This window comes from Notolepis coatsorum (genome assembly GCF_963971535.1).
Source record: "Notolepis coatsorum genome assembly, chromosome: 1".
Classification (NCBI taxonomy): Eukaryota; Metazoa; Chordata; class Actinopteri; order Aulopiformes; family Paralepididae; genus Notolepis; species Notolepis coatsorum.
This window is the reverse complement of record NC_140165.1, coordinates 104,412,714-104,432,544: the sequence shown is the minus strand read 5'-3', so window position 1 is coordinate 104,432,544 and position 19,831 is coordinate 104,412,714. Positions and strand designations below refer to the sequence as shown.

General features: G+C 47.7%; 2 protein-coding genes across 3 annotated transcripts in view; both read left to right on the top strand.

Moving 5' to 3' along the window:
* Positions 1-978, top strand: part of LOC311235543 (cornifelin homolog B-like) — a 21,836-nt gene extending 20,858 nt beyond the window's left edge. For both annotated transcript variants that reach the window (XM_084323012.1, XM_084323011.1), the window contains exon 4: positions 1-978. This exon is cut by the window's left edge and continues 894 nt beyond it. The gene's annotated coding sequence lies outside the window, so the exon portion shown is untranslated.
* A 1,422-nt stretch (positions 979-2,400) lies between these two features.
* Positions 2,401-19,831, top strand: part of LOC311245915 (uncharacterized protein) — a 91,633-nt gene continuing 74,202 nt past the window's right edge. Inside the window, exon 1 of the mRNA XM_084335939.1 lies at positions 2,401-2,637. Coding sequence (XP_084192065.1) covers positions 2,436-2,637 — 202 coding nt within the window. The 5' untranslated portion in view covers positions 2,401-2,435. The remainder of the gene's footprint in view (positions 2,638-19,831) is intronic.

The following is a 19,831-nucleotide window of genomic DNA, read 5'->3' as shown; positions in this document are numbered from 1 at the left end:
ACTGAGATGGGCTGCAGAAGAACACAGGTGTACTGCCCACAAGCCCTCCTCAAGCCCTCTCCAAGCCCTCTCCAAGCCCTCTCCAAGCCCTCATCAAGCCCTCTACAAGCCACCTCCAAGCCCTCTCCAAGCTTTCTCCAAGCACTCTCCAAGCACTCTACAAGCCCTGTCCAAGCCCTGTCAAGCCCTGTCCAAGCCCTCTCCAAGCCCTCTCCAAGCCATCTCCAAGCCCTGTCCAAGCCCTGTCCAAGCCCTCTCCAAGCCATCTCCAAGCCCTATCCAAGCCCTCTCCAAGCCCTCTCAAGCCCTCTCCATGCCATCTCCAAGCCCTCTCCAAGCCCTGTCCAAGCCCTCTCCAAGCCATCTCCAAGCCCTGTCCAAGCCCTCTCCAAGCCCTCTCCAAGTTATCTCCAAGCCCTCTCCAAGCCCTGTCCAAGCCATCTCCAAGCCCTCTCCAAGCCCTCTCCAAGCCCTCTCCAAGCCCTGTACAAGCCATCTCCAAGCCCTGCACAAGCCCTGTCCAAGCCCTCTCCAAGCCCTGTTCAAGCCCTCTCCAAGCCCAGTCCAAGCCCTCTCCAAGCCCTGTACAAGCCCTGTCCAAGCCCGCTCAAGCCCTCTCCAAGCCCTCTCTAAGCCCCCTCCAAGCCCTCTCCAAGCCCTGCTGTTAAGCCCTTTCCAAGCCCTCGCCATGCAGCGTATCTCCCGTGGAAACGACAAGAGACACGACACATAGGTTAAAGGTGAAGTTTCAAGTTCAAGTTTCAAGTTTGCTTTGAAAGTACATGTACATTACAGTGAAATGTATTATGAGCCCCGGAGAATGTGCTTCATACAGTAAAAAGAAAAAAAGTCCCAACACTACAAATATAAATTATACAAACAAAGCACAACCTAACTACAATGAAGTAAAAATGCAGACAATGAGGTACAAAAACCAAAAAAAAAGGCTAAATGCAAAATGCTAAAATGAGGTATGGATAATGGATGTAGTGCAAATGTCTTTAATAAATATATCAAATATGGTGTAGTGTTTAAAGTGTCTAAAATTAATGTTAAAGGGGACATGTACTATAAATGTCATTTTTCAGTCTCTAGCATTGTATTATATAGGGATGTCCGATATTATCGGCCGACCGATATTATCGGCCGATATCGGCAGTAAAATGTGATATCGGAAAATATCGGTATCGGTTTAAAAACAAAAAAAAACAATAACAATATTTGTTATATATATATCCAGTGAAATTATTAGTTACCTGAAATTATTCAGTTTTTTGGACGGGGAAACCCTGCATATATCGGTATCGGTTGATATCGGTTGATATCGGTATCGGAAATTAAGAGTTGGACAATATCGGAATATCGGTATCGGTAAAAAAGCCAATATCGAGCATCCCTAGTATTATAGTAATAGGAGTTAGTATCAATGTGTTTTAGTCTCTAAATACCATATTGGCGGATTGCTCTGATTCAGCTCAGATAATTTCCTGCTCCAGTAAATTAGTCCATCCTGATTTGAAGGCCTGAGTCACGTCATTCAGGCTCTGGGTAGAAGACAGTGATGTGATTGGTTCTGTGGTTGTAGCTAATGCCCGCCCACTTCCTCATACTGCGAGGCAGATTGAAACCCGACACCTCTGCATACTCTGGAGGGAGAGAGAGAGATAGAGAGGGAGAGAGAGAGGGAGAGAGAGGGAGAGACAGAGAGAGAGAGGGAGACAGAGAGAGAGAGGGAGGGAGCACTTGGGGGGGGGGGACCTGCCGCGCCACACAGGAGAGGGGAGGAAGGGAGGCCCCCCCCCCACACAAGCTGCCGCAGGGAGAGAAAAAACGTAAGGAAGAGACGGCCTGTCTTTTTTTTTCTCTCTCTCTCTCTCTCTCTTTCTCTCTCTCTCTCTCTCTCTCTCTCTCTCTCTCTCTCGCACCCCCCCCCCCTCTCTCTCTCTCTCTCTCTCTCTCTCTCTCTCTCTCTCTCTCTCTCTCTCTCTCTCTCTCTGTCTACCAGTCGCAGACTGTGTGGACTGACTGTCACTCAAAGTGCTTATGGGCGGAGCCAGGCCATAACAGCCTGAAATCTTGGAGCTGAAAAATGATGGTTTTGAGTACTTGATTAGAAATATAAAACAATGCATTTTTTTGAAAAAAACCTTACAGATGTCTTCAATAGACTAACAGGAATTGTGTAAAGTTGCCCAAATAGTGCTAGGAATAGCAGTACATGTCCCCTTTAAGGTGAGTGTTTGTTTAAAATGTGTGTGCATGTGGATGTGTGTGCAATGAGTGTAACAGGTTGATGTTACATAGAGGCCTTGAGCATCCTGATGGCCCGGGGATAGAAGCTCCTTCTGAGAGTCTTTCTGTTCTGGCCACGAACAAGCTTCTATCCCCAGGCCATCAGGATGCTCAATCGGTCGTAAGTTCACCGCGCTGACGTGATGCACGAGGGTCTGATTAATCTGATGTCTGAGAGCCCGGCGTCTCCACCACGTGCGCCAAACAGGACCGACCAGTTGGCAAGCTGCGTCTATGGCTGTTCCTGCGTCTATAAGACGCCGCGCTCACCTGCACGTCTTCATCAGTCATCCCAGGTTTTGGATTCAGTCGGTTCCCGTCTTCGCCTCTGTGAAGAAAACCAAGGTAAGACAATGTAACCGATATGTCTTTTGTGGAAGGTATACTTCACGATAGCACTTCATGCCACTGTGAGGGATTGTGTTATAACTAGGGCTGTCAGTTTATCGCGTTAATTAGATTAATTAATTACACAGCAAATTATCGTGTTATGAAAATTAACTCACAATTAATTACAAAAAAAAATAAAAATTATATAATATTTTTTTTGTATCTCATTCATTACATAATGATGTAGAATACACATTTACAGACTTTTCTTTTAATATGGTCCATTTGCATGTTCTTGGTATCTGATTCTAGGGACATCTATGAATCTCAGTGTCAGAAATACTGTGGGCTAGATCCACAAAGAATGGATTGCACGGTGCAAGTTGCACCCTTACTTACAATTCACTATCAATTGAAAATGGGGGACCCTGATGTAAACAAGACTAAAGTCTTTCTCTGGTCTGCATCCCCTTAACAATTGTGTGTATTGAGCTGTACTGTATTGTACCCATTCTGCAATCTGTTAATAACATTTTCATTCAATCAATGAACATTTTATTTTGAGTAAATTGTAATGAACCAAATAAGAATATCAATACATTTTTTTTGTATCTTTGACTGTGAATAACACCATGCTCAAATTGACCAGACCTGAAAAATCTAAGCAAATTAATAGATGGAAGATGATTAAACAGAAGGTTTTGTAGATACAGTACTGAATTCTGCCATCCGGACACATGCGATTTGAAATATGATTATAGTTATAGAACATAGAATATCAGGCATAAAATGGTTATGCAATTAAAATGTGATTAATTAGATTAATTAATTACAAATCCTGTAATTAATTAGATTAATTGTTTTAATCGCCTGACAGCACTAGTTATGACCATTATGTGTCATGGTTACCTATAATTTATAGAAACCCTATAATAGCTGAAACTTTAATAAATGCATCCATGCATGTTTAATATATGATTGCCAATATATGCATATCTACAGGATACATTTATACTGCAGTTACTTGTATCTAAGATATACAGCAATACTTGGCACTGAAAAATCACTCATGTACTTTTTTTTTTTTGCCTCTTAAGGATCGGGCAAAATGGGGCTAGTTTATTTAATTATTTTGACCATTGCATACCCAAAGTAATTTGCGATTTATTATACTTTATACTTACAGCACATGCAAGTGCAATGGGGGACCCTGATGGAAACAAGACAAACGTCTTTCTCAGGTCTGCATCCCCTTAACAATTGTATGTATTGAGCCGTACTGTATTGTACCCATTCTGCAATCTGTTAAATAAAGTTTTCATTCATTCATTCATTCATTCATTCATTCATTCATTCATTCATTCATTCATGAGTCTGGTATCTTTTGAAAGGTAACATTGAACTGTAGTTTCTTACACAATAAAGAAAAATCGCTTTGAGTGCTAATGAAATAGAATATGAACACACTAAAGTAAAGGTTTTCTGTACTCACATTTATTTTTACTGGTTGCCAGATTCCTGTTTAAGTTCCAGTTGAGAGGTAGGAGCTGGAAAACATAATGGTTCCATAGCCTGAAGTCTTTTAAGAGTTTATACAAGTTTATACAAATCCCACGGATCAAAACTTCTTTTTGTGTCACCTTTCCCCACTGTCAACGCCCGTCTGGGATCGCTTTCGGAGCAGATCTTTGTTGGCTAACGGTGGTCAATCATTTTCTCCATCAGCGGTGACTGGTCAGTTCAGGACCGTTCACAACCAGACGTGATCACGGCTTGTCAAATGACACTCGCCAGATGTTTTGTCTTGTAACTTGAGAATGGAATCACGCAATAGGTTGAATGAAGTGATGATCAAAAGGCGACAAATTTAACCTTCCCACAATGTTGATTGGTGAAAATGCAGCCCGGAGCCGATGAGGGCAAAGTGCTGCAACGTGCGCGAGTGTGTGATGGCCCGAATACGGGACGTCCGATCCACATTACCTTGACAGAGCTCCCTGGTACTGTCTCCTGATTTAATCAAGGCTCTCTTAGTTATTTCATTGGGGAGGTCAGTCAGCCAATCCCATGGCCCCTCAAAAAGATTTCAGTCATCATATCAAACAGAAATTCAGGCAAAAAACAGCTGTACCCTCTGGTGTGGGGATCCCATTTAAGGGCAGACGAAAGGGCCCCCCAAATTAGTTTTTTGTCTATGGTCCCCAAATATCTTTATTTTTTTTATAAATGTTTTTATTTAATTTTTCTTGCATACATAAAACAAGACAGCACAATATGGTAATATTAATAATAACAATAATAATAATAATAATAATAATAATAATAATAATAATAATAATAATAATAATAATAATAATAATAATAATAATAATAATAACAACAGCAATAATGACAGTGGAAATAATAAAAACAAAACAGACTATAAAGGTGCATTACCACAGATGTGACAGAAGACAAACAGACATACAAAAACAACAGGGACATGGCTCAGATACATTTCTACAAGTTACATAATATATAAAGCAAGAGTGGAATTTAAGAGGTAGGCTCCAGGATAGTGATATCAATTGGACTAAAATAGTCTGTGTGTGTCGTGTGTGTGTGTCTGTGTGTGTAACTGTGTATGTGTGCATTCTATATACGTGTGTGTGTATGTTTTATGTATGTGTGTTTTATGTGTGTGTATTTAATATATGTGTGTTATGTGTATATGTTTTATATGTGAGCGTGTGTGTGTGTTTTGTGTGTGTGTACGTGTGTGTCTTATGTGTGTGTGTGCCTGTGTGTGTGCCTCATACATGTGTGTGTATGTGTGCGTGTGCGTGTGTGTGTGTGTGTGCGTGCGTGCGTGCGTGCGTGCGTGCGTGCGTGCGTGCGTGCGTGCGTGCGTGCGTGCGTGCGTGTGTGTATATGTATGTACTTTTACAAACATTGAGATACCCCCTGCAGCTACACAAAGTGCCGACAAAACAAGACAGTAGTGACCTACAGGAAGGTTATGAGTAGTGAGGAAACCCACCCAGTACAGTGGCAGACAGCGCAGGTACAATATGAGATAGATAGGGATCCCAGATCTCATAAAAAGTGTCCAGCTTGGAGTGCAACATGCATGTGATGTATTCACAAGGAATACAGTCCATAATAATATTATGCCAGGATCTCTTTGATGGAACATCATCCTTGATCCAGAATAAAATAATGTTTTTCCTGGCAACAAATGTTAGCAAGTTGAACAATTATGTTTGACATTAACAATATGATCATCTGGGAGACCGAGTAGAAGACACATGGGGTCCAACTCAAGAGGAACCTCAAAGATATCAGAAAGTTCCCCCACAATGTCAGACCAATAGCTCTGGAGCTTCACACAGCAGGACCAAAAACAGTGGATGTGATTTCCAGTCACTTTTAGCATAGGTCCACATTTCCTGCCAATCCTCATGTTCGATACAGATTTCTAGATCCTTTTCCCAAGACTGCTTGGTAGTAAGGGAGGATAGAGATGAGTTGAGATTCAGTGTGTTATAAAAAAAATAGAGATTTGTTTTTTGGGAAGTTGTAGGGAGAGGGTTTTCTCTACCTGCTAAGTGGAGCTATTGGTTAACAGTGAAGTATCCTTAGTGATTAACGCTAGGTTATGACTATAACCAAGTTCTGTTAGTTAGAGGTGACGCTTGGCATCACACTGCACTATCTCGCGTACGTGCACGCGTACTGAATAAATTCCACAAATGTACCTCTAATACCAGTATTAGTCTGACCACACCCCTCATCAGCTTACCTTCATAAGCAGGTGTGTGGTCACCTGCTCTCCTCCTTCCCAAGCTTTCACCACAAGGTGAGGTCAAGGGCTGCAGCGGCCGTCTGATGCCAAGCGTCACCTCTAACTAACAGAACTTGGTTATAGTCATAACCTAGCGTTCTGTGCCGTTAGAGGCTCTGCTTGGCATCACACTGCACAATGGGAGGCCAAGCGGAGCCGCTGGCTGACAAATACACCCCGCTGACAGCCCCCCAAAACCATCAGAACAGGGAGGGCCGAGCCCCCCCGACCCCCCCTAATGGAGGGTATCCCCCCTATTAGGGGCTTCACGGGAAGGCGACGGACCCGACCGTGCGAAGAGGCACTCAAGCAACTCAACGCACAGGGTGAGCAGACCGTGGCTTGACCCCACGACTACACACACGCACAACCCGCATGCCACCCGGGAACGAACGGAGGAACAACCTCGTTACCGCCCCCAGAATCACGGGGTCAAGGGCAAACCCAACCCCGTGGCAAGGCCGTAGCAGCGGAGCGCGAAGGAAGACCCAGACCCACCAAAAGGACTGGACTCCCTGGAATGGGGGCCCGGAGAAGTCCATGATGCCAGCATCAAGACCCCACCAGGTGGGCACGTAGTGCCCCGCCCCCCACATCGCCAGCGTATTCGGACAAAGGCCCCCCAGTTACTGCACCTGGTAATCCCAGGCGGTATCCCAACCAAGTACTAACCAGGCCAGAACCTGCTTAGCTACCGAGATCGGACGAGATCGGGCGTGTTCAGGTCGGTATGGCCGTAAGCCGAGCGGGCCCCGTCCCCCCAATAGTACACCGCCTGGCACACTGACCCTGCAGAACAGGCAGTCAGCATGGCCGTAAGCACACAAAAAAGGTTAACCAACGGAAGCAGGCAGCGCACCGGGGAAAAACCAGGCAACAGGCTGTTAACCCTAGCCTGGAGACTGCGGACGAGACAGGCGCCAGAGGGGACAGCTGAACACAGCTGCCCCGGCGGAAGGGGCGTATGCTGGCGCTGTTGCATGACCAAGCCTCCATTTAAAAACCCCCACCCAGAGGGGTCGAGGCAGAGAAGGCTGACACGATTGGCAGACGTCATGAACGTGCAGGGGCACCCTCAACCGGTGAACCCGGGAGTTGACACTGCTCCAACACACCAGGGAATCAACCACCTCGGTGTTACCCAATGCGGTGGTTGTTCCTATAACCCCTCAAGAAAAAACTCCAAAACACACCTGCGGGTATACACCGGCTATACCGCAGTACAAGTGTTTCAGTTTTCAAAAAAGGGTTAACCCAGGCCTACGGGTCGCAAACATCACTTCGGACCGGGCCTGGCGGTACGGGAAGCACAGGGTCACCAGAGGAGGTCAAAAAACCACCCCCACAGGCCCCTCTTCGCCATGCGTGAGAGAGGAGCGAAAAATAATAGAGAACCAGCCCCTAAGCACACCGTACTTGGTATTCCCAGGCGGTCTCCCAACCAAGTACTAACCAGGACCAACCTGTGTAGCGGCCGAGATCCGACGAGATCGAGCGTGTACAGAATGGCATGGCTGTAAGCCATTACGACAGTGCTGAGTAAAAACATACCCAACCAGGGTCTCCATAGCGCTTAACCCTGTGACACCCAGACCGACCTGGCATTTTTCCCCCTGAAAAAAGCCCAAGTCCCTCAGGGTACCAGAACAGCAGATCTGCATCCCCGGCGGACAACGGGTTCAACTGACCTGGACCAGCGTGACCAGAACCAGTCCCGTGCCCTAACCACGCCGACATGCCTACTCCAGGAGAAGGGCAGATATGCGTGTCGATCTTAACATGAAAAGAAGGCGCCACCCAGACGTTCGGGCGAACCGCGCCTGGTGGCCCACCCCAAGGGCGTGAGACCCCTCCACATATGTTCAGATCCATTCCGTCATCATCCCCCAGACATGAACGAGAATCCGTCGACAACCCACCCAGGTCATGGGATGTGGTCGTCGGAAGAGGAAAAACCCCCATCTCAGTTGCTTTATAAAAACGCTGTTTCAACCACAAGCAACCAAGGCGTGCCAGTCAATCGCCTGTTTACAGCGAGCTAGCACTATACGTGCGTCGGGACACACCCCCATCAATGAACAGGCTATTTAGACCCGTCATTGAATCCCCAAGGCGCCCAGGGGAATGACAAGAGGGGTGTGACACTCCCTAACTCCAACACTTCTGGAATAGAAAAGAAGGAAGCATCAACAGTATGTATCCCAGTCTACACAGACGGGGTAAAAAATGTTCACATTTTTACATCCCACCACCCTCCCATAGGAAGGAGACGGGGATCCCCAGAGAGACTTCCCACGCGAGCTGTACAGATTGAAAAGAATATATTGCACCTTGAGCCATGTAAAAAACTGGTTTTAGGGCTCTCCGGGGAAGAGGCACTGAACCCATACACACTCAATAAACGAATTGAATCGAATACACACACAATAGAAAAGGACCCTTCTAGAGGGTCCATTCACTTTGACAATCTGAGGAGGAAGGCTCTGTACTCTGATGGAGGCTTCCTCACATGGAAGAAGGAGTCCGAACTCACAGAAGGCCTGAATAGGCGCTTGGTGAGGAGGAGCCCTGACCACCCCCCCTGAAAACAGATCCATCACATGGACCTGAACAGCACACGGAAGTCCTACCAACAGAGACGCGCACGGTGACGTACTCTATGGCGGGGGAATTCCTGCGGTGCACACGCCCAATATACCAGGCCATGGGACCAGGAACTCCCTCCCCCCCCCGTAACGTGCCGAACCGCCACGTGACGGGAACCTTGAAGGACAGGGTGTGTACCCCTGACCGACAGAAACAATGGGGAGAGGAAAGGTTACCAGTTCACCCCTTTACGACCCCACACCCATGATACGATGTAATGACAAAAAGAGAATATGACACAGTCATAGTCAACTCTATGAAGCGTTTTACAGCTCCACACAGCGCATGAGCTAACCTGCTATCTGATTTTTACTAAGGAAAAACACAGAATAGAGAGGGCTCTAAGAGCCCCGGTCCAACATACACATGTGCTTCTGTGGCCAGTCCAACCCAGTTGTAGGTCACATGACACACACAACCCATCATCACCTACAAAAAATGGCAAAAACACTCAACAGAGGAACGCAGTTTTTTTCACAATGAGAGAATACATCATTCTCGATTAGTATCGGCCACAGGCCTTGCTAAGCACACATGACAGCAACCAAACCATTTTCTTTTTTTAGGAAAATAAGTCTCTCCAGCAGATTTAGCACAACCTCAGCAATCAAGCTAAGAGTTACATCGCATCCCTACCACACAAAAGACACAAATAGTGCACAAACATGTCTGATAGGAGGATGAAAAAGTCCCCAGGGAACCGGGGGGGAAAACACAATCCTCCGATTTTACCCTCAATACGGCCAGTTAAAACAGGAAAACCTGTTAATATGTGAACACACTGTTCATTGTCATCACAGTCTGAGAAAGAACATTCTTTTACTCACTTGTCACCAAGCATAGCTTCATAGGTTAGTTACCTTAGTTGTGAGTACACGGTACATATAAACACCATGATGTTTCTCACACAACAACCAGATCATTACATCCCGATTTGCACGGAGAAGCTAACTGCCAGTGACAAAAACAGCTCACACATAACCCGCAACGTATCCTAAATGCATTGTAGCAACACACGTTTTGGGAAAAACACCGTTATTCACAATACATTTAGCAAAGTAAAACCAGAAGACGTGTTATGAGGTCTGGTCAACCCCGTTCCTACCCGGAACGCAGATCAGCGAAGTGCAGTCACAGACACCGTAGGAACACAGCCGCTCCTGTGTTGTCCGAACTGGGCAGCGTCACCGCCCCAACCCGCACTACAGTCCCCTGTTGATGCAACCTTGCCGTCCTGGCTCAGGGCAGGGTCGACGAAACATCCCCTGTCAAGGATGACGTCGTGGTCAAGAGTGTAAAACATGTTAAAATCAAAGCACGTTCAACAGAATAGCATCAAGCTAACGGCCGCTCCAACCGTTCGGGTGCTACTGCTTCTGCTCGCGAGACGCCGAGCTAACGACGCACGCGATCAGAAGCGAGCTCACGGCGGCGCGCGAGAAGCTAAGCTACCCCGCGCCAGGCCATGGCCTATAGCAGCAAGCTAACGTTACCTAGCGACCACGACATGCTAGCCCCGCAGCTAACAGCTGACTGGCTAATAGTAGGCCCAACCTAAGCAGGCCATGCAGCGATCCAGCAGGCTAATGCAGCAGTTAACAGCTGACTGGCTAACCGCAAGCTATGAACATGTAAACAATGACATAACACTCACCCAGACAGGCCGCCGTTCTGAACCTCTCCTCACTTTTTAAGAGAAAAGAGAAAACAAGATGTCAACACCGCTTCACAGCGGTGATTTTACCACACCCGACGGAATCAGCACAATACCAACTGGCCTGTGTAGCTGACTTTGAACATGAATCTGCCGCTACCGCACATTCATGCACATATCCCCTCGTGAAGGAATACTCTCATTTGGATATGAAAGATGGGGCCTTAACACGGTGACAGAGAGAATCCACTCGTCCAAAACACACAGGGATCACCAGTGTCAATGGTCGCGGCCCACTAGTTAAAACTATAATGGTCTTCAGACCAAGGTCTCCTGTCGCCTAGGTGGCTGAACAAAGGACCCTAGCCTGGGGCCGGTTTCCATAAACATTGTCAAGTAGCCCCCATAGCACTAACAGACAAGTGGAGCCTGCCAGCAAACACTACTCACCCAACCTGGAACGCACCGCTTCTCACAACAGCGGCATGTCCGACAGTTCAGCTGTGGCCTGACAGGTTTCACCCCAACAAACACAGCAAGGAACTGCAGTTGAGAAGCATGCAGCGGCGTGCTCCCAATACGAAAAACCGGTGGAGGGTTTTTAGAATGATCATCATCTTCTAGACACTCCAGTACGAAGACAATATCGCCGTATTTTCTCGAAAAATAGTGAGAGAGAAAATAAAGATATGATGTCAACGTATCCTTGTTTCCCAAAGCTGTTCCTAATCCAATTTCTTCCATCATGGTGTCAAGTGTGGGGATCTACCGAGGCACTTATTCCTTGTGGTGAAAGCGAGAAGGAGGAGAGCAGGTGACCACACACCTGCTTATGAAGGTAAGCTGATGAGGGGTGTGGTCAGACTAATACTGGTATTAGAGGTACATTTGTGGAATTTATTCAGTACGCGTGCACGTACGCGAGATAGTGCAGTGTGATGTCAAGCAGAGCCTCTAACGGCACAGAACTGTCTAGTTTGCAAGTATTTGAAAATGTCTGTTTTCAGTAAACCATAACGCTGCTGCTGTAGCTGCACAAAGGACAGCAAGGTCTGGCCATAAAATACATCTGGTTATGCCCTTCATGTGCCAAACCCTGAAACCACCATCCATAGGACCGGCTTAAAGTCGGGGTTACCTATAAGCAGTAGTCGAGTTGTGAAAAAAAAATGACAAGTTTGGGGGGGATGCAGAGTAGGGGGGTCCGGTAAAACCCCCGGTAGAACAAGAATATTTGAATTTTAATATGCAAATGAAGCTTTTAGGAGTATTTTGAAACTAGAATTAGAGAGTGGGAGTAGATACACTATACTCTTGATAGCACATATTATTGGGGGGGACAATTCATATTTTCTTAAATTTGGGGTGGACATCTGACCCCCCCCCCCCCCCCCCCCCCGCCCGTGTGTGTGTGTGTGTGTGTGTGTGTGTGTGTGCGTGCGTGCGTGCGTGCGTGCGTGCGTGCGTGCGTGCGTGCGTGCGTGCGTGCGTGCGTGTGTGTATATGTATGTACTTTTACAAACATTGAGATACCCCCTGCAGCTACACAAAGTGCCGACAAAACAAGACAGTAGTGACCTACAGGAAGGTTATGAGTAGTGAGGAAACCCACCCAGTACAGTGGCAGACAGCGCAGGTACAATATGAGATAGATAGGGATCCCAGATCTCATAAAAAGTGTCCAGCTTGGAGTGCAACATGCATGTGATGTATTCACAAGGAATACAGTCCATAATAATATTATGCCAGGATCTCTTTGATGGAACATCATCCTTGATCCAGAATAAAATAATGTTTTTCCTGGCAACAAATGTTAGCAAGTTGAACAATTATGTTTGACATTAACAATATGATCATCTGGGAGACCGAGTAGAAGACACATGGGGTCCAACTCAAGAGGAACCTCAAAGATATCAGAAAGTTCCCCCACAATGTCAGACCAATAGCTCTGGAGCTTCACACAGCAGGACCAAAAACAGTGGATGTGATTTCCAGTCACTTTTAGCATAGGTCCACATTTCCTGCCAATCCTCATGTTCGATACAGATTTCTAGATCCTTTTCCCAAGACTGCTTGGTAGTAAGGGAGGATAGAGATGAGTTGAGATTCAGTGTGTTATAAAAAAAATAGAGATTTGTTTTTTGGGAAGTTGTAGGGAGAGGGTTTTCTCTACCTGCTAAGTGGAGCTATTGGTTAACAGTGAAGTATCCTTAGTGATTAACGCTAGGTTATGACTATAACCAAGTTCTGTTAGTTAGAGGTGACGCTTGGCATCACACTGCACTATCTCGCGTACGTGCACGCGTACTGAATAAATTCCACAAATGTACCTCTAATACCAGTATTAGTCTGACCACACCCCTCATCAGCTTACCTTCATAAGCAGGTGTGTGGTCACCTGCTCTCCTCCTTCCCAAGCTTTCACCACAAGGTGAGGTCAAGGGCTGCAGCGGCCGTCTGATGCCAAGCGTCACCTCTAACTAACAGAACTTGGTTATAGTCATAACCTAGCGTTCTGTGCCGTTAGAGGCTCTGCTTGGCATCACACTGCACAATGGGAGGCCAAGCGGAGCCGCTGGCTGACAAATACACCCCGCTGACAGCCCCCCAAAACCATCAGAACAGGGAGGGCCGAGCCCCCCCGACCCCCCCTAATGGAGGGTATCCCCCCTATTAGGGGCTTCACGGGAAGGCGACGGACCCGACCGTGCGAAGAGGCACTCAAGCAACTCAACGCACAGGGTGAGCAGACCGTGGCTTGACCCCACGACTACACACACGCACAACCCGCATGCCACCCGGGAACGAACGGAGGAACAACCTCGTTACCGCCCCCAGAATCACGGGGTCAAGGGCAAACCCAACCCCGTGGCAAGGCCGTAGCAGCGGAGCGCGAAGGAAGACCCAGACCCACCAAAAGGACTGGACTCCCTGGAATGGGGGCCCGGAGAAGTCCATGATGCCAGCATCAAGACCCTACCAGGTGGGCACGTAGTGCCCCGCCCCCCACATCGCCAGCGTATTCGGACAAAGGCCCCCCAGTTACTGCACCTGGTAATCCCAGGCGGTATCCCAACCAAGTACTAACCAGGCCAGAACCTGCTTAGCTACCGAGATCGGACGAGATCGGGCGTGTTCAGGTCGGTATGGCCGTAAGCCGAGCGGGCCCCGTCCCCCCAATAGTACACCGCCTGGCACACTGACCCTGCAGAACAGGCAGTCAGCATGGCCATAAGCACACAAAAAAGGTTAACCAACGGAAGCAGGCAGCGCACCGGGGAAAAACCAGGCAACAGGCTGTTAACCCTAGCCTGGAGACTGCGGACGAGACAGGCGCCAGAGGGGACAGCTGAACACAGCTGCCCCGGCGGAAGGGGCGTATGCTGGCGCTGTTGCATGACCAAGCCTCCATTTAAAAACCCCCACCCAGAGGGGTCGAGGCAGAGAAGGCTGACACGATTGGCAGACGTCATGAACGTGCAGGGGCACCCTCAACCGGTGAACCCGGGAGTTGACACTGCTCCAACACACCAGGGAATCAACCACCTCGGTGTTACCCAATGCGGTGGTTGTTCCTATAACCCCTCAAGAAAAAACTCCAAAACACACCTGCGGGTATACACCGGCTATACCGCAGTACAAGTGTTTCAGTTTTCAAAAAAGGGTTAACCCAGGCCTACGGGTCGCAAACATCACTTCGGACCGGGCCTGGCGGTACGGGAAGCACAGGGTCACCAGAGGAGGTCAAAAAACCACCCCCACAGGCCCCTCTTCGCCATGCGTGAGAGAGGAGCGAAAAATAATAGAGAACCAGCCCCTAAGCACACCGTACTTGGTATTCCCAGGCGGTCTCCCAACCAAGTACTAACCAGGACCAACCTGTGTAGCGGCCGAGATCCGACGAGATCGAGCGTGTACAGAATGGCATGGCTGTAAGCCATTACGACAGTGCTGAGTAAAAACATACCCAACCAGGGTCTCCATAGCGCTTAACCCTGTGACACCCAGACCGACCTGGCATTTTTCCCCCTGAAAAAAGCCCAAGTCCCTCAGGGTACCAGAACAGCAGATCTGCATCCCCGGCGGACAACGGGTTCAACTGACCTGGACCAGCGTGACCAGAACCAGTCCCGTGCCCTAACCACGCCGACATGCCTACTCCAGGAGAAGGGCAGATATGCGTGTCGATCTTAACATGAAAAGAAGGCGCCACCCAGACGTTCGGGCGAACCGCGCCTGGTGGCCCACCCCAAGGGCGTGAGACCCCTCCACATATGTTCAGATCCATTCTGTCATCATCCCCCAGACATGAACGAGAATCCGTCGACAACCCACCCAGGTCATGGGATGTGGTCGTCGGAAGAGGAAAAACCCCCATCTCAGTTGCTTTATAAAAACGCTGTTTCAACCACAAGCAACCAAGGCGTGCCAGTCAATCGCCTGTTTACAGCGAGCTAGCACTATACGTGCGTCGGGACACACCCCCATCAATGAACAGGCTATTTAGACCCGTCATTGAATCCCCAAGGCGCCCAGGGGAATGACAAGAGGGGTGTGACACTCCCTAACTCCAACACTTCTGGAATAGAAAAGAAGGAAGCATCAACAGTATGTATCCCAGTCTACACAGCCGGGGTAAAAAATGTTCACATTTTTACATCCCACCACCCTCCCATAGGAAGGAGACGGGGATCCCCAGAGAGACTTCCCACGCGAGCTGTACAGATTGAAAAGAATATATTGCACCTTGAGCCATGTAAAAAACTGGTTTTAGGGCTCTCCGGGGAAGAGGCACTGAACCCATACACACTCAATAAACGAATTGAATCGAATACACACACAATAGAAAAGGACCCTTCTAGAGGGTCCACTCACTTTGACAATCTGAGGAGGAAGGCTCTGTACTCTGATGGAGGCTTCCTCACATGGAAGAAGGAGTCCGAACTCACAGAAGGCCTGAATAGGCGCTTGGTGAGGAGGAGCCCTGACCACCCCCCCTGAAAACAGATCCATCACATGGACCTGAACAGCACACGGAAGTCCTACCAACAGAGACGCGCACGGTGACGTACTCTATGGCGGGGGAATTCCTGCGGTGCACACGCCCAATATACCAGGCCGTGGGACCAGGAACTCCCTCCCCCCCCCCGTAACGTGCCGAACCGCCACGTGACGGGAACCTTGAAGGACAGGGGGTGTACCCCTGACCGACAGAAACAATGGGGAGAGGAAAGGTTACCAGTTCACCCCTTTACGACCCCACACCCATGATACGATGTAATGACAAAAAGAGAATATGACACAGTCATAGTCAACTCTATGAAGCGTTTTACAGCTCCACACAGCGCATGAGCTAACCTGCTATCTGATTTTTACTAAGGAAAAACACAGAATAGAGAGGGCTCTAAGAGCCCCGGTCCAACATACACATGTGCTTCTGTGGCCAGTCCAACCCAGTTGTAGGTCACATGACACACACAACCCATCATCACCTACAAAAAATGGCAAAAACACTCAACAGAGGAACGCCGTTTTTTTCACAATGAGAGAATACATCATTCTCGATTAGTATCGGCCACAGGCCTTGCTAAGCACACATGACAGCAACCAAACCATTTTCTTTTTTTAGGAAAATAAGTCTCTCCAGCAGATTTAGCACAACCTCAGCAATCAAGCTAAGAGTTACATCGCATCCCTACCACACAAAAGACACAAATAGTGCACAAACATGTCTGATAGGAGGATGAAAAAGTCCCCAGGGAACCGGGGGGGAAAACACAATCCTCCTATTTTACCCTCAAAACGGCCAGTTAAAACAGGAAAACCTGTTAATATGTGAACACACTGTTCATTGTCATCACAGTCTGAGAAAGAACATTCTTTTACTCACTTGTCACCAAGCATAGCTTCATAGGTTAGTTACCTTAGTTGTGAGTACACGGTACATATAAACACCATGATGTTTCTCACACAACAACCAGATCATTACATCCCGATTTGCACGGAGAAGCTAACTGCCAGTGACAAAAACAGCTCACACATAACCCGCAACGTATCCTAAATGCATTGTAGCAACACACGTTTTGGGAAAAACACCGTTATTCACAATACATTTAGCAAAGTAAAACCAGAAGACGTGTTATGAGGTCTGGTCAACCCCGTTCCTACCCGGAACGCAGATCAGCGAAGTGCAGTCACAGACACCGTAGGAACACAGCCGCTCCTGTGTTGTCCGAACTGGGCAGCGTCACCGCCCCAACCCGCACTACAGTCCCCTGTTGATGCAACCTTGCCGTCCTGGCTCAGGGCAGGGTCGACGAAACATCCCCTGTCAAGGATGACGTCGTGGTCAAGAGTGTAAAACATGTTAAAATCAAAGCACGTTCAACAGAATAGCATCAAGCTAACGGCCGCTCCAACCGTTCGGGTGCTACTGCTTCTGCTCGCGAGACGCCGAGCTAACGACGCACGCGATCAGAAGCGAGCTCACGGCGGCGCGCGAGAAGCTAAGCTACCCCGCGCCAGGCCATGGCCTATAGCAGCAAGCTAACGTTACCTAGCGACCACGACATGCTAGCCCCGCAGCTAACAGCTGACTGGCTAATAGTAGGCCCAACCTAAGCAGGCCATGCAGCGATCCAGCAGGCTAACGCAGCAGTTAACAGCTGACTGGCTAACCGCAAGCTATGAACATGTAAACAATGACATAACACTCACCCAGACAGGCCGCCGTTCTGAACCTCTCCTCACTTTTTAAGAGAAAAGAGAAAACAAGATGTCAACACCGCTTCACAACGGTGATTTTACCACACCCGACGGAATCAGCACAATACCAACTGGCCTGTGTAGCTGACTTTGAACATGAATCTGCCGCTACCGCACATTCATGCACATATCCCCTCGTGAAGGAATACTCTCATTTGGATATGAAAGATGGGGCCTTAACACGGTGACAGAGAGAATCCACTCGTCCAAAACACACAGGGATCACCAGTGTCAATGGTCGCGGCCCACTAGTTAAAACTATAATGGTCTTCAGACCAAGGTCTCCTGTCGCCTAGGTGGCTGAACAAAGGACCCTAGCCTGGGGCCGGTTTCCATAAACATTGTCAAGTAGCCCCCATAGCACTAACAGACAAGTGGAGCCTGCCAGCAAACACTACTCACCCAACCTGGAACGCACCGCTTCTCACAACAGCGGCATGTCCGACAGTTCAGCTGTGGCCTGACAGGTTTCACCCCAACAAACACAGCAAGGAACTGCAGTTGAGAAGCATGCAGCGGCGTGCTCCCAATACGAAAAACCGGTGGAGGGTTTTTAGAATGATCATCATCTTCTAGACACTCCAGTACGAAGACAATATCGCCGTATTTTCTCGAAAAATAGTGAGTGAGAAAATAAAGATATGATGTCAACGTATCCTTGTTTCCCAAAGCTGTTCCTAATCCAATTTCTTCCATCATGGTGTCAAGTGTGGGGATCTACCGAGGCACTTATTCCTTGTGGTGAAAGCGAGAAGGAGGAGAGCAGGTGACCACACACCTGCTTATGAAGGTAAGCTGATGAGGGGTGTGGTCAGACTAATACTGGTATTAGAGGTACATTTGTGGAATTTATTCAGTACGCGTGCACGTACGCGAGATAGTGCAGTGTGATGCCAAGCAGAGCCTCTAACGGCACAGAACTGTCTAGTTTGCAAGTATTTGAAAATGTCTGTTTTCAGTAAACCATAACGCTGCTGCTGTAGCTGCACAAAGGACAGCAAGGTCTGGCCATAAAATACATCTGGTTATGCCCTTCATGTGCCAAACCCTGAAACCACCATCCATAGGACCGGCTTAAAGTCGGGGTTACCTATAAGCAGTAGTCGAGTTGTGAAAAAAAAATGACAAGTTTGGGGGGGATGCAGAGTAGGGGGGTCCGGTAAAACCCCCGGTAGAACAAGAATATTTGAATTTTAATATGCAAATGAAGCTTTTAGGAGTATTTTGAAACTAGAATTAGAGAGTGGGAGTAGATACACTATACTCTTGATAGCACATATTATTGGGGGGGACAATTCATATTTTTTTAAATTTGGGGTGGACATCCGATCCCCCCCCCCCGCCCCCCCCCCCCCCCGCCCCCCGCCCCCCCCCCCCCCCCCACCCGGGATCTGCAGCCATGGGGATGGTGGATTTTATCATATGGGGACATAATTTGTGCTGATAATGGCACAGAGGGTAAGACCAACTGTGTACCGTAACTTTTGATTACTGTAAGCACAAAGATATACACTTCTAAAATAACATGCATGATGTTATTATGGATGTTTGGCACCTCAGAATTGGAGTCAGTCCCCGTCCGGGCTGCCATGGCACCACTGCTCTTACAGTTAGGGTCAAAAGTGGTTGTAATGGAGGTCTATGGTCTTGTAGGTTAACAGTCCCAATTTACCATTTTGTTCAATCCAACAAAGTCAAATATGTTTCTAGAATATTGAATTATAGTGTATTTAAAAAAGCAGTTACTGGTATGATCAAAACTGGTATCTAAAGGGTTGATTTTCAATTGTGATTAATTAAATCATTATGTAAATTAAACAATAACCCCTTCTAAAAAAAGGAGGTAAAGAATGAGAAAAATATTGATCCATCATAATTTTATTGCTGTTCAAATACAAATATTCGATCTTACTGTAGCGGGGTGGATAACCTCCGCTTAGTGAGGGTGAGATTATACGAACACCGGATAGCAGGGACACGGAGGAGCTAAGTCCCACCGTACCCCCAACTGTGGTTGCCGCGTGGTTAGACGTAAGGGGTAGGACTGCAGTAAGCAGGGCCTTAGGATTTACTAACCTAGGAACAGGTACAATAGTCATGCAGGGTGTTATAATGACAAATACTCATCAGTACCCTGTACCCCCCTTAACAACTGCGCCCCGTCTAATACGTGGTGTACCCCCTCACACCCGGTGAAAGTAGTGATCAATAGCCTTCCCCAAAATAGTACCTTATCCTCTTGTAGTTGAAGACCTGAAATCAGTGTATTTCCCCCCGTTAACGTTAGGAGGCAGGTTATACATTGACACTTCACAGAAACA